The sequence below is a fragment of the Seriola lalandi genome, unplaced genomic scaffold, assembly GCF_002814215.2.
Source record: "Seriola lalandi dorsalis isolate HSWRI2012SDOR001 ecotype SW California unplaced genomic scaffold, Sedor1 jcf7180002054277, whole genome shotgun sequence".
Classification (NCBI taxonomy): domain Eukaryota; kingdom Metazoa; phylum Chordata; class Actinopteri; order Carangiformes; family Carangidae; genus Seriola; species Seriola lalandi.
The window spans coordinates 372,842-388,618 of NW_019524830.1; the positions used below are offsets into that span (position 1 = coordinate 372,842).

A 15,777-nucleotide genomic window follows, 5' to 3' on the forward strand; every position below is an offset into this window, starting at 1 on the left:
CGAGGAGTCCCCAGAGCTGTGCTGTAGATTTCTGTATCGCAGGATGTAGAGATGATGATTGTGTGAGAGGGTGTTTATCACAACATCACACTCACTGCCTCTCTCTCTCTCTCTCTCCCTCTCTCTCTCTCTCTCTCTTTCTATCTTTTCATTCTTCTTTTTTCCTCATTCTCTCTCTTTAAACCATCTTTCCATCTTTCTATTTTAGTCATTTGTTTTCCTCGAGCACATCTCGTCGTTTCTTCAACTCAAACTGTTTGTACCTTCTGTCTTGTCTTCTCATCCTTTATGTCCTTCACCACCACCACCACCCCCCCCACCCCCCTGCTGCTCATAGTTTTTTGCAGAGGGAGCTGTAAACACTTTTTATGCCTCCACATTTACATTCAACACCATCTCTCAGGTTTATGGCCTTGACGATCTCCACTTCAACCAAGAATGAGTGACAGTACTTCTCCCTCTCATGTTAACACTAAGCCCTTTGTTGCCACAAGCACTGGCTTCTTGTACTGGCTGGAATGCACATTCACAGTGCATCAGTCTGCTCGAGTCTGAGCAGAGACGTATTCAGTAAGCTGTCTGAATATTGTTTTCTTTTAAAATATGGACATAACTGAAAATGCAGGAGGCAACTTGACATTATCTAAAAGTGAACAGGCACAGGATTTACTACTATATGTTTAAACCTTTACACTGCTGCCAGTCATTTCCTAAAGCGCGCAACTATGTTTTAGCTTTTGTAGTATTTTTGGCAGAATTTCCAATTTGTCAGACCAACTTAAAATACAGCCCTTTGCTGGCTAAAACACACATCCACATTCATGGGTCATATGAGTTGTCATTTCTTTTTTGTATTTTATGTTTTTATCTTGGGACTATTTCCTGGTAAAAAATATACATTCCTTCCTGTGTAGCTCCGTGTTGGACCGGTTGGCAGGAAAGGTGTCCTCGTGCCTCATGTAGCACACCAAAACACAGCGGTTACCAGGGAAAAAAAACTTTGTGGAAAACTGTCACAGTTCAGGCTATGGCTAACTGCAGTCTTTATTTAAGGCACATAAAGGTGACACAGGTATTTGATCTGAATCTGAGACAAAAACACACAAAATATTAATAATGATATTGTTTTTCTTTTTTCTGTGTCAAAAGTGGCACCTGTCATGAACTTGATGGTCCGAGGGGTGACTGATCGCACTGTTGACCTGGAGTGGGAGGGCTCAATTGTGCTGACAGATTTCTTGGTGACCTACACACCAAGCAGCCCCGGAGGTAAGCGCAGCCTTTCAAAGCCAGGAAGGTTGTAATTTAGCTTTCAGTTGATTGACAGTTGTTCTTTCTTTTTTTTTTAAGTGTATCCATGTATCTGTGTATCTTTGTATCTGTCTCTCTGTCAGGTGTGCAATTAGAGATAAGGATTCCAGGCAATACCACTACCTGCACTATCTCAGGCCTGGAAGCTGGCATGGAGTACAACATCAATGTGTTTGCTGTCATTAACAACAGTATCAGCGTCCCTGACAGCATTACTGTTTGGACCTGTAAGTGCAGTCCAGTCCTGTGTGATGTTTTGACAAAATGTTCCGATAGAGGGCTAAAAAAATTTAAATTAAATACCTCTGTTTATTTTCTCACCCAGAATCACTCATGCATTCATACATGCACACAGTCACATTCAGGAGGATGCACACACACACTGTCTCTCACTGCCTTTCTTTCTTTCTTTCTTTCTTTTTTTTTTATTGTTAAATTCTCCCAAAGATGTTTCTCACTGTCAATAGAGTGAGAATACCACCTGCTCCTCTGTGCCAACTGGTTATGATTCCTACCTGTAACACCTGCTGTGTGTCACTCACACTCTTGTACATACTCACACACACAAATACGAGCTCCTTTTGAACATGTACCTCCTAGCTGGTGTTCATGCCGGGTTCACGCCATCGGACCTGACAGAGAAACATACCAGTCGCTTCCATTACTCATTACAAGTATTCAAACTCACCCAGTCTCCGACTAAGTAATGAGCTTTCTTCAATGGCAACAGAAAGTTGTGTCAGCTCATAAAGAGCTGGCAGATACACAGCTTGATACACTTTGATGGTGTATAGTCTTTGCTGGCAAAATGATCCTCCATTTCACAGATAAGTGAATTTAATTACTGTGATAGCAGAAATTGGAGTAATAAAGCCAATTTAGGGCATTTAAGTTTTATGCAACCATTTGTCAGTGAGGATATGATTTGTTGGCTTGTCTTTGCTAAACTTAATTATAAAATGTAGTATTTGATTATCTGGAAAGATTTGTGGGGACCCAGCTGCCCGTGAAAAAAAAAAGTAATTTTAGCATTTTGTTAGATCAAAGTATGAGCTATGGCTACTAACCAAGGAATCAATATTGCAGGTTTTAAATACAGGACCTTTAGAAAGTATCCAGAGCCCGTCACTTTGTGCAGACTTTACTGTGTTTTAGATGTAAAAGTTAATTATTAAGTGAATAGAATTGCCTTTTGTGAATGAGAGATTTCAGTTTTTGATTTTTAATGGAATTTCTAAAAACATGATTTCACTTTTTTCATTATTGATGGGCAGTTTTATCAATTTAAAACTAAATCTTCAACATAATAAAGTATGATAAAAGTGAAGAGGTGAACACTTTCTGAAGTGACTATATAAGTATCATCAGCGCTGTCTAAATCATGGCATGTATGAGCTGAAAAAAAGTCTTTGGTGTGTGTTCTCAGGCAGGTGTTCAAATGCAAAAAATCATTTACAAACAGTAAGCATAGTGCAGCATCAGTCAAAGAAAGAAAATTAATAAGGACAGAGGCAGCAGAACAGTAACAGAAATTCAACAGAGAAAGGTTCGGCATCGGACACCCTCAGCATTAGATGGAGTTTTGATTTATAGGCTGTGTGGGTCACTGAAGAACAATAATACGTCTCTGGCTACCTCTCCAGATCTCTCCAATCCGGATGGTTTAGTTTTCAAATCCATCACAGAGACGTCAGTGGAGGTCCAGTGGCAACCTTTCTACTATTCCTTCGATGGATGGGAGATCAGCTTCATCCCTAAGGTAGAGTAAAGCTGTGTGAACGCTGAGTGTATGTGTTCTCTGTCAGTCTCAATGTAAGACTGCAGAGTGTACTGTGTGTGCGTGTGTTGCAAGAGGTGGGGGTGGGGGAGCAAACCAAACAGAAGGGGAAGAGACTGAGTTTTTTAATGCTTTTAATGAATCATCAGCAAATGACAGATTTGTCTGCTGTCCCACACACACAACTGCAGAGATTTTCCATTTTGCTTATTAAGCAAACCAAATATTCTTGATTGAAAATAATTATTTTAAAATCTCACTAATGCTAATCTCTAAATGACTTTCTGAATTTCTGTGCAGAAACAGGAAGAAAAATAACTGGATGGATTTAGGTCTTCTTGGGGGCCCATACCAAATTAGACAAGCGGATTGTCTTAAGCTTATTGGCTATTAGATGGATGAGCCATTAAACCCTTTTCCAGAATAACCCTTGGAAAAGCCATAGCAGGGCCAGGTTGAAAGCCAGAAAGCAAAAAAGCTTTCTCTTTCTAATTCCTGCTGTAAACTCAGGTACTCTGTGCACTCTAATCTCGCGCCCTCTCACAGTAATTGGTTTTCTCCTTTAAGGTGTTCTCAGGGGGAGATATCCTTTGCTCCGGCCAGACTCAAAGCATTAAATCTGATGTTAAGATGCTTTTTTGTGTTTATTTCATGCCCTTGTAAGGATGGAGTTTCTGAATGAAAAAGCAGCTTTTAGCCCTCCTTTCTCTTTCTACCCAATTGTCCATGTCGCACGGCTGTCCCTCTTCTCCTAGCATCATTCACCCCACCCCCCCCAATTCTCCCTTCATCCCTTCATAATCTCTTGTTTTTACTTTACATCCACCACCTCTTGGTGGAGATCTCCAACCCTTTCCTCTCTACCCCCAAAGGTACCCTCCGCTCCATTCTTTCTCCTTCACCCTTCTCTATTCCTTTCTGTATACGTTCCTCCCTCTATCGCCCTACGCTTTCCCTCTCTCGCTATAGCCACAGGGGAAATCATATTATGAGTTGGCAGCCCTGCCCCCTGTGGATCTAATCCAGCAATGGGGATTGTGAATTTTGACAATCTCGTAATGGAAGCAGGCATGAAAGCTTGGGCCTGTGCGAACAAACACAGACCTCACTACCCTGTAAAAAGGAAACAGAGAGAGTGAGAGAGAGAGGGAGGGAGGGAGGGAGGGAGGGTGAGCGTCAAGACCCACCGTTAACACTGTTAGAAACAGCTACAGTAAATATCTGACATTCCAATAAAATACCATGCTGCCAGTGTTTTTGTAGCACTGACCGACCACACCATCTAGTATGTAACATTTTGGGCTTTTTGTAATAAATAATTTATAAATAATACATTTTGATAAATCTATAAAACAATCAAAGTCATTCAATACTAGAACAGTATTATTATTTTACTAGTCTATTAGTTGTGTATATTGGTTGTGTTAGAGTCATATATATATATATAGTCATAAGAATAATCAATTATATGACTTTTTCAAGATTGACACATTTTCAGTTTTACTCTAGAGGCTCCCTCCAGAGTAAACCATCCCTTGATTTTCAAAAAAGCTGCTCTACTCTTGAAATTAAATCCACACACTCAGAAACACACGTGACAAGAGTTTCCCTGAAGAATCTCAGCATTGAGATTCATGTTAATAGTCAAGCAAAATGGTCAAAGCTCAAAGTCCAGGACACACGATGAAGCTTTGTAAATATGCAGTATTATCTTTGCAGAAAGTATTTTGTTCATAAATGATGTCTACATGAATGATGTAAATTCATGCCTCTGGCTATAAAACTGCTCAAATTGCACTTTGTGGCTCAGTCCTTCACTCCTGGGAAGAAAAGGCAGTACCTGGAAGCGTGCATGAACAACTTAAGATTTTCTTCACTCATTTGAGAATCTGAAGCTGCATCGTGTTGAAGAAATTATGTGATTAAGCCACATGGGCTCCCCTTGCATACATGATACATATGCATTACTGTATATACAGGTTTATATATAATTTTATTATATAAACATATTATCTCACTTACCCCTAACAGTATCTATCTATATTTTATTTGACTAGGTTTTGTGATAATATGTCTCTGAGAGACCTGGTACCACCACAATTTCCATTATGGTTCTCACAGCAATGAAAAATTGCATTTTTAAAGAATCAGCAGCCATGTATTTTTCCAGAATCAATTTTTTCTAATCAGAAATACTTTCTACCTTATGGAAACTGCTTTCAAGACCTGTGGCACTGATGCACATTGCATTTTGAAGAATGGCAAAGGGAATAGTAGCCTTAATGATGATGATGAGGATGATGATTATTTTTAGCTATTATTATAAAGACAAAGAAACTGCATTTCCCTTTTGCAGTAATTAAGATATTAATCACTGCGACAACACATTTCAAATCTAATATTATTATATTTTTATCTATGAAAAGTTAAAGGATAATTAGAATCACTTTTTTATAGACATGGAAGTTATGTCTGAAATACTAAATGACCCTAATAAGTAACCTAAAAGTATGAATGAGCACTCAGTTCTACAGTCTTGACACCCTAGGGCACAATAAAATCTCTCTTGTCATTCCTCACCTAAGCGAGCTTGTCAGCACAGAGAATGATGACTAATTGCGGGCTAACTGACACAGGGGATGGGAGTGGGATATACTGTTAAGGTGATTCATTTTGTACAATTTGCATTTAACTGTATTATTATTGAGATTGAACACAACTTGTTATTGCAACACTACCGTGGTGTGTTACTGCCCACCCTGGTAATTTAGTTGAGGTGATTAAATGGATTACATCTCTAATTACAGTTTTGATTCAGGAAAGTAGCAAGCTGTTATATATTCTGCTCTAATACGAGCCTTCATAGCACGGGCTTTTGGGGATCTTGGAGCAGCAGTAGGTGTAACATCTGTCTGTCGGCAGGAAGTGCATGTGCAACACTGGCTCTCTGAGAACAGCTGGGAATAGCAGGAGCTCCATATGGATGAGTGACAGGCCATCGCAAATGCACAGAGTGCTGCCTTTGCAGAACAGGGCCTGCGAAATATCACTGTGGCACAACATTTTCGTTTTTGCCAAGTAACACGCTTTGGGAATCTGATGTGTTAAACCATCCAGAAGTTTACATAAAAGTCAAAAGAAAAGATCTCAGTGCGCAGAAAATTTACCGCATAGAAACCAGCTGCATGAGTCATTGTTTATGTCTTGCTGGTGATGATAGTCTTTTATCTGCCAGATTCTTTATCTCCTCTGAGAAAAGAGGTTTGTGCTACACTGACATTTACTCAAAATATGAATAATAACAATGAGCAACAGAGTTCCAGTCTCTTTTCATCACATCACTTCTGTTTGTGTTTTTTTTCCCAGGACAATGATGGAGGGATGACTGCACAGCTACCCAGCACCATCACTTCCTTTGTGCAGACTGGTCTGAGACCAGGGGAAGAGTATACTGTCAACTTGGTGGCGCTCCGAGACCAGGGTCGAAGTCAGCCAGTCACCGCTACTGTCACAACATGTATGTATGAATGAAAAATGAAAAGCTGATTCTGAAAGGGAGCAGATGAATCCTTACATACTGTAGGGATATGATGTCAAACCCCTGGGTGGCGCGTGAATAGGTACAATGCATGCTTGTAGGCACAGACAGAGTTAAAATGTCTTACATGTTAATGTTACGGCATCTCCAAAATATAACATTAAAGGAGCTATTTGAAGTTTTGCTTTTGCTACATAGCCATCATTAGCATTACTGCGGAAACCTATTTTTTCAGTCAGCTTTTTACTGTGAGTGATGGGGTCCCAATCAAACACAATTTTCTGTCAAATTTAGAACGGTTTTTCACATGAGTGAATTTTGTATCTGTGTTTTTGTCTGTTTGCTTCTCACTGCTTTGAAGAGGGCGGGGTTCACTTGAAGAAAGGGGATGTCACGTACTTTGGTGCACCAATCAGGATTCATTGACATTTGAATCAAAATGTAACAGCAGTGTCAACCAGTCTGTGATATTTTTAAATGTTTATTCTAATAATAAAGTTTTAATTTTAATTAATTTAATTTAATTTTTATTATTGAAAGTTTTTCAGTTAAGCTCAAGATGAAATTTTAAATTGCTTGTTTTGTCCAAACAACAGTCCCAAACCCAGTTTTGTTCAATTTGCAATGATTATATAACAGAGAAAAACAGTGAGTCCTCATATTTGAAAAGCTGGAAACAGCAAATGTTTGGCATTTCGCTTGATAAATTGTTTAAATGATTGATAGATTGCTATAACTGCTGACTAATTTTCTGTCAAGTGATCGGTTAAACTTAACAAAGTTTTCCCTACACTCTCATGATGTGACACACACATGGTACACACCTGGATAAATACCCTGGCACAGGCAGGAGGTGCCACTTTGATATACCTGTTGGTCGACCACCATTTATGTCCCTGATGTAAACCTCACTGTGGTATTGCCGCCGCCCCCCGGACCCCCCGGCTGATACGACTTGGACGTCTGTAATAGATCCAATTCAAACCTCGTCCATAACAATTCAAACTCTGATGTCTGCAGTCAAAACACCATCAATTTCCTGTCAAGTCTTTGTTCTTTTCATGGGTTGTAATTAAGTATCGATTAATAATTCATGGCACTCTCTCATTAATTTTTCACGTCGACCCACTGCAGGACAACTTATTGGATAAAGAAAGAGGAAAAGACAAATCTGAAGTTACTCAATTATTTAGAACAAAGATTTATCCTTCCTCTGAGACGGAGCGAGAGCGTGATGAAGGAGTCGGAGGAAAAACCAGAGGGAGAGGACAGCTGATGTGGGAACTGGTTCTCAGCAACTGTCTTCCTCAGGATGTTTTCTAGGACGAGACCCAAGGGGCCAATTTCTAATACATCAAGGATCAGGGTGGACCTGCAATATGTCAAGGCTGAGTCTGGGACTTATATAGATCTCAAAAGCTTAAAGAAAGACTTTAAAGGAGCACAATGGTCTTGTATTGCACAGTGTGAAATATGCCATTCACACAAGTTCCCCCTGGGGCCAACAACAGAATAGTTATGCTATCACAGAGCAGCGTGGCGTGCTTTCACTTTAAAACATTCATTTTGAACTAAGCATTGTGTCGTGTGCTATTTCGGTCGTTTCCTCAACATTAAATGATGTTTGTCACCTTTTTCGCACTTGTTTTGAGAATTGTTCAAATCGGCTGTCCTAAACTGTGCATAAATGCCATTTAAGTTGTTTCTCTGAACCCCATTTAACTGCGGCGGGATTCGTGGAGGAAAGTGTTGATGTGAAAATCAAAAGCACCTGCCTTTTTTCAGACATCCGCTACAGCAACAGATGTCAAATCATAGCTTTTGTGGAAAGAAGTAATTAACAGGTTAATGAAATAGAGTGCTAATTATCACATTCTTGAACACCCCATTGCTTTGACTGAAATTTCTTCACTTGGCGTTGATGTTCCAACAATGAGAACTATGAGTGTAGAGAAAATGTTTAGTGAATCCTCTTTGTGTCAAACATTGTGAAGTGGGTTTTTCTCATCACGCCCGATGTGTTTTCAGCTCTTCACACCTAATAAATGTTGTTTTCCAGCAATCGGCTTGGAGAGACTTTAATCATGGCTTATGGTTTACACCTTGCACAGATAAAGCCCACTGCCTCAGCGTGTGTCAGGTCTGATAGGTTTTACATGCTTGGCTGTCTGAGAACACCTTTTTCTGATAACAAATCCACATCTACAGCAATGCTGCAGCAGCCTGAAGCACCGACATGAACTTTCATCCTTTCATTTAAAGTTGCCTATTTTGGCTTCCCTGTGAATATTGACTGAAATGTGTTCAAACCAAAAGTTGGCATCAAACTTACTCTTTGATTTTGTTTCATTTAATCATAATTTGGCCAAGACTGTGTATTATTAAGGCCAAACTCTTTTACAGCAGCTTGAAGTTGGACAATATTTAGCATTTGATAAGTGAAGCTTAGTTTTCTTTAGTTGAAAGAAAAATGGGACTTGGCCACAAGTGTTTCAATTCCTCAAAGTGGAGGTGAAACATTATTTGATTTATCAATTAGTTAACTGATTGAACTGTTTTGATCATTAATCTTTTAAATCATTTTTTTAAGCCAAACATTATCTAGATCCAGCTTTGCAAATTGAGTGATTTGCTCCTGCCCTTTTTTATCTTATGTCTCTTGTTAATGCATCTGATTTTTTTTTTTGTAAAAATATCAAATAGTTTCCGATGTTTGGAACTCAAAAATGAATTCAGATGGGACAATTATGAAGTTTAGAGGTCAAAACCTAGTAGATGCTGCTTTATTTTAGGGGTCACAAAGCATGAGAAACAAAACACTGACCTATGTGACAGGAAACTGAGTATTTGTGTTTTGGTCAGACAAAACAAACTATTTAATGACATCTCCTTGGGCAGCAGGAAATTGGCATTAGCATTTTTCTGTATCTTTGTATATTCTGGTATCTAACAAAACTTCAAAGGTTTTCCTATAAGATATCAAATAATACACAGCCCTAGTCAAAAAAAAGGGCAGCAATAGATGGCAAGGTTTACAAAGTGATTACTCCCCAGTGACCCTGCTTTGTTCATAACAATAGCAACAGGACACTCAATAATCATACGCCTGTCTTTCACAGTGATTGATGGCCCCACTCAGCTGATCGTGCGCGATGTGTCAGACACTGTGGCGTTCGTGGAGTGGACGCCACCGAAAGCAAAGATCGATCAGATCGTGTTGCGTTACGGCCTCGTGGGAGGTGAGGGGCCGCGGACCACCTTCCGTCTCCAGCCCACACTCAGCCAGTATTCCCTGCAGGTGAGTGTGTGTGTGTGTGTGTGTGTGTGTGTGTGTGTGTGTGTGTGTGTGTGTGTGTGTGTAATTTATCATGTCATGAGGTCACAGATCTGATCTCATACAGACACTTTATGTGGACTCACCTGCCATCAGGGGAAAGCCAATCCTCACAACTTAAACAGTTTATGTTTGGATGGAGTGTTGGCTTTGGGGTTATTACATTGTACTCACAAGTGTAGTATTACTAACGTGTGTGTGTACACGTCTCATGCTTGTTAAATCTAATCTGCCTGCCTTCTGTATCTGGAGATAAAACAAAAAAAAAACAAAAAACAAAATGGAAAATCCATGCAAAGAGATTAAACAGACCAAACTGTCCCTGTGTTTTCGGTGCCACAGGTTCTGCGTCCGGGCTCGCGTTACGAGGTGTCTGTCAGAGGTGTGAGGAAAGGAAACGAGAGTGGATCCATTTCCACTGAATTTACTACTGGTGAGGTCTGACAGCAAGCAGATGTGGTGATAGTAGTGTGTGTGTGATCCTGTGCCTGCCTCCAGGAATAGAACATTTGATGACATATGGCCCAATGCATACCGCACTGTTTATCTATACTGGATATGGTAGTGAGCATCTGTTCAAGGTGTTTTTTTTTTTTTTTTCTCCCATAAAGTTTGTGCAGAAGAAAGCACATTATTTGTGGAAACACCGTCCTGATTTGTTTTGAGTGCAAACTGCAACTTCATCAAAATGACATTACTTCTACTACTAAACCCTAACCACATCTAGAGTAAAATCTATATCTATAATATCTACATCAGGATTATTCTAATGAAGTAAAACCAGCAGAAAATTTCTAACAGGATATATTTTATATTCTATGAGGAGATGTGTGGCAACTGATGATGCTCTGCTATACTTTATATGATATTATGTACAGATTGAGTCTGCACAGTTGAATGACAGTTTGACACTAACCGAATCTGTCTGATGCTTTAAACTGCTGATGTTTGCTTGTTCACAATTCCTTAGAATTGGTCTCAGTGTCCCCAACATTGTCAGCTTTATCGTTCTTCTCAGAGATCGACGCCCCCAAGAACCTGCGGCTCGTGTCCAAGACGTCCACCACCCTGGAACTTGAATGGGATAACAGTGAGGCTGAGGTAATTAGACATGGGCTGAGTAACATTTGCAGGTATTGGACCTAAGCGCAGTTTTGAGATAGTTGTACTTAACTTGATTGTTTCAGTTTTATTGGTCTTTGAACTTCTGGTCCACTACATTTATTTAATAACTTTACTTACTTTGCAGATTAAGATTTTAAATACAAAACAAACAAGGAGCATGCTGCATGAAATATTATGCAATTTAATAGATTAAAACATCCAACAGAATATAGAGTATCTAAAATAAGATCCACATTCACCAGCTACAACATAAAGCTGTTTACTCTACCTGAATCAGTAATAATCCAATAATCTAAAATACACAGAATACATTTGATTTAGTAAATTTTTGCTGAATATATCTCTGTACTAAACTTAATATTTTATACATTTGGTTATTTTGTGGTGGGGTATCCTGAAGTACCTTAGGTGCCCCTTATACCACTAAGTTTATTTTAATTTTGTGTTTTTTGTAAAATAACAAGTAGACTATCATTAACCCCCCCGACCTTATCCACCCCGTCTTGACCCTTCCTGCTCAGTTGCCCTAAAGCAGGTTTTAACTCCTCCTGTTTTTCTAAACTGTTTCTTGTTTCCTCGAGCGCTTTATCGTCACAAACAGGTGGGTCTGCGTTTGTCGGCTTGGTAAATGTCAATAATAGCAATGGAACAACCTCACTGGGTGCAAGTGATAACTGAATGTTTGACTCTGAATTAAATTGTAATAAATCATGTTGTTTCACTCAGAAGTCACGGTGATATTTGGAGGGCTCACTAACTACACACCCCGACTTATGAAGCCAGTCTGTCTTGATGCCTGTTAGCACTGCAAATTTATTCATCCTCATGATTCTGCAGAGTGCTGACAGAGAGACAAATATCAAACTGGGCGAGGCGAAATAAACCATTTATTCTATCAACCATCAGCGATGCGTTGTAAAAAATAAAAAATTGAAGCTGTTAAGGCTGCGAAAATATTTTTTCAAATGTTACTTTCAGTTAGGTGCTATAACTGTTTACATGTGTATGTTTAAATGTAGGTGGAGGGCTACCAAGTGGTGTACAGCACTTTAGCAGGAGATCAGTATGATAAAGTCATTGTACCGCGAAATGAGGGAGCCACCACGAAGACCACTCTCACAGGTGAGTGAGGAGGAGTGATGTGTTGCTCATCTTCCATTTATTGGGTTTTCTACTCAATTTTCCTTGAATTATTTATCATCAACATCTGTAGGCCTCTTTGGCTGGGCGCAGTGTTTTTGCTGATGCCGTCACTTTTATCACAACGCATCTAATGTGTGCTGAAGAAGCTGGGAAGTGCCTGTGTGTTTTACATGGCAGGATTATCTGCAGGGCTAACACTGACGGGCTACTGATTGTATCTGCAGAAATGCTTGTTATCCTGCGGGGATATTGAAAGGCTGTCAGAAAAGGGGGGGTCACCCGGGGTGGGTTTTTTTTCTGAAAGGCCACAGTGCTGGAAAGGGCATGGCCGGCATAAGAATAGAAGCAAAAGGTCCTTGTGTCTTTCTGTTTGGCCACTACAATCAATGCTCTCATTCCTTCTCTGTCACTCTCCTTTTCTCTCTGCCTCACTCTCTCTTCTAATAATCTCTGTCACTCTCGCTCAATTATCATTGCTCATCTCTTCATCTTTATTCCTGTAGCTTGAGAAGCTCATTGTGGACGTACAAAATTGATTTGAAACTGATCAATTATGCAGTGGGCAAAAAAAAAAAAAAAAAAAAAAAAAGCTGTTTTCTTCACAAATCATAGTGATGTACATGTAAATTTGCCAAGACCTCATCTCCGATGTAGAGCTAATTGGGCTGTTATGAAAAACTCCATCTAATTGACATGCATGGTTGTGTGAGGAGGAGAGTGTGAAACAACCCTGTGTGATGTTTCTTCTTGCTATATTGTGTGTTAAATTAGTTACCGGTTTTCTCTTTGCCTTTGTGCCTCAGACCTGCTGCCAGGCACGGAGTACGGCATCGGCATCTCTGCCATGAAAGACAGCAACCAGAGTACACCGGCAACAATGAACGCCAGGACCAGTGAGTGAACTGCTGTTTATACTCCACTGTAAAAAGCCAGTGATCCACTCATGCATGTAAGACAAACCACAGCAGCAGTGTACTAAGTGGACCCTTGCACAGTGTTGTACTGCAAATCTCAGCATCACAGAAGGCTTGCTGGCACGTTTGTCATTATACATGTAATTCACAGTTCGTGCTGTGGGTCAGCGCTCTCGTTCCAACCATTAAAAGCCGTTTTAGTGAAATTAAGCAAATCAGATTTTGGCAAGACTTGTGCTGCTTTAGAGAGGTGTGTGGCTGTTTTATGTTGCCGGCTTGGGTCAAAGTTCCCATTACAGCATTTTAAAGCTGTAATAATGCATACCAATTTGCTAATGGCGCTCTCTTTACCTCCGTACTTGATCGGCTGTTTGAATTTTTATTGTGTTTTGAGTTGTTTGGCTGAAAGAAAAAAGGACCCCAATTCACTCGCTGTTTGAAATGTCAGCGAAAGGAGGTGCTTCACTAATCTTTCCCATCACGCCAACTGCTCAGCACAACTTTCCTCCAGCTGCAGTTATTTTAATGGCATGACGGTATTATGCACTTCGCAAAGTTATGCCTCCACTTGCCTTACGAGCAAGCTCTTTATACCCAACTATTTTGTGCACTCTCTTTAAACTTTGAAAATGTACTAAGTCTATCACATCTATCTGAAATAGCTTTAAATAATATGACAACACCTCCCGTCTGCCCGGCACACAGCTCTGCTCATGTTACTATAAGAGCGAGTTGCTGAAAGCTGAAAGCGTAATTTCCATCACCAGTGGCTTTACTTGAAGTTCTTTCTGGAAAAAAAAAAAAAACTCCATTTGACAAGGAGCTGTAAAAAGATTGAAGGTTCTGGCAAACAGTGAAGCCGAAGATTAGATGAGTATTAAACCATGGTGGTTCACTGGGCAAGTTGGGTCAAGTTGCTGCAGGAACATAAGAACATTAGAACACAACAAATACAAAAATACAGACGTTAAGTTGATATAGAGTTCCTTTTGGAAATGAACTTCCTGGAAACGAACTATTAAATTTTAATGAGAAAAGATTTTTCTTTTGTTGTCAGGTTACAAAGCAGAAGAGTACAACAGAAGCTCTGAATGATTTATGAATGTACTGATCAATAGCAACAGTTATGTTTCTGTTAAAATGTTGAGGCAGATCTCTGAAGTTATGCCAAAAGAAAATGTGAATCAATGCATGTTTACATCAACCCAAGTTACGTGAGAAAATTTAAGAGGATGTGACATGCAACATCTGAGCAGGTCTCGACTTTAGCCAAGGACACATTTTAATATTTATGTCTTTGTGTATTCTGGTTGAGGAGAAGCTAAGGCATGATTGCTTTGTGCACAGTAACATGAAGGTGTGTTAGAAACATCTGCTTCTTACTGCATCTTCCCTTCTTCAGTATACCACTTTTTCTACATCAGCTAAGTGTTAGCACTTTTATACAGTAACTGATCTTTTTTCGTGTATAATCCAACAGAAAACAACATAGAACATAACCTGAGATTTTAGATGTCAATAGATAAATTGTGTATTAATTACATAAATAGTATGAGGCTTGATGTACTTTATGTGATAATGACTTTTTGAAGAATAAAGAGTATGTAAGGACAGCGTTTTACAGGGACCCTTTCAAGTTTGCTAAAGGATTGTTTAACCAGGAAAAGGGAGGGCAGCTTAAGGCAACAATGTTAGAAGTAGAAAAATATCTAAGAAACACATATTCAGATTTTGAGCAGAATAGAGTAATAGGCCTTCCACCTGACATGCCGCCAGTAGGAAAGATAGATCATGAGATGGATGTTAGACCACCCAGGTGGAAGGAGTTTGAGGAGGTAGTCAGGCGTGCAAAGGCTTCTTTGGCCCCAGGGCCAAATGGAGTCCCCTACCGGGTTTATAAAAGCGCACCTGATATCCTAAAGTTTTTGTGGAGGCAATTAAGAATAGTTTGGGAGAAACAGGTTATTCCCAGAGCATGGTGTAGGGCAGGAGGTGTTTTTATCCCAAAGGAGAAGGAATCCTCAGACCTGAGTCAGTTTCGAATGATCTCTCTCCTAAATGTAGAGGGGAAGATCTTCTTTAGTGTAGTCGCACGGAGATTAACTAGTTATTTAGAAAGGAATAGCTTAATTGATACTGCAGTACAGAAGGCAGGAATACCAGGGTTCGCAGGATGTTTAGAGCACTAGCATGATTTGGCATCAGATTCAGGCAGCCAAGACAGAGAAAAGAGACTTGAATGTCATATTTTTGGATTTAGCAAACGCGTTTGGTTCAGTGCCACATAGCCTTATTTGGGAGGCATTTGATTATTTTAAAGTGCCTGGAGTAGTGGTTAATTTAGTATATTTTGTATTTCCAAGATATTAGGCTGTGCTTAAGCACAGCAGGTTTCACAACAGGATGGCAGAGGCTAGAAATAGGCATTATGGCAGGGTACACGATTTCTCCATTGGCATTCACAATGGCGATGGAGGTAATCATTAGAGCTTCTAAGTGGGTTGTAGGTGGAGAGAGGCGGCAGGATGGGATGCGCCTTACAGCAATTAGGGCCTACATGGATGACATGACGTTGATAACTACAACGGTGCCATGTATGAAAAGAGTACTTGAGAGACTTAATAAAAACTTAAAG

At 39.8% G+C, this 15,777-nt stretch overlaps 1 protein-coding gene across 2 annotated transcripts in view; it reads left to right on the forward strand.

Annotated features, from left to right (window-relative positions):
* tnr (tenascin R (restrictin, janusin)) overlaps positions 1-15,777 on the forward strand; it is a 172,304-nt gene that overhangs the window by 107,132 nt on the left and 49,395 nt on the right. For both annotated transcript variants that reach the window (XM_087173735.1, XM_087173736.1), the window contains 9 exons: positions 1,150-1,269; positions 1,395-1,538; positions 2,955-3,070; positions 6,455-6,605; positions 9,746-9,924; positions 10,303-10,393; positions 10,961-11,061; positions 12,105-12,207; positions 13,032-13,121. In XM_087173735.1, the coding sequence (XP_087029861.1) occupies positions 1,150-1,269; positions 1,395-1,538; positions 2,955-3,070; positions 6,455-6,605; positions 9,746-9,924; positions 10,303-10,393; positions 10,961-11,061; positions 12,105-12,207; positions 13,032-13,121 (1,095 nt within the window). The remainder of the gene's footprint in view (positions 1-1,149; positions 1,270-1,394; positions 1,539-2,954; positions 3,071-6,454; positions 6,606-9,745; positions 9,925-10,302; positions 10,394-10,960; positions 11,062-12,104; positions 12,208-13,031; positions 13,122-15,777) is intronic.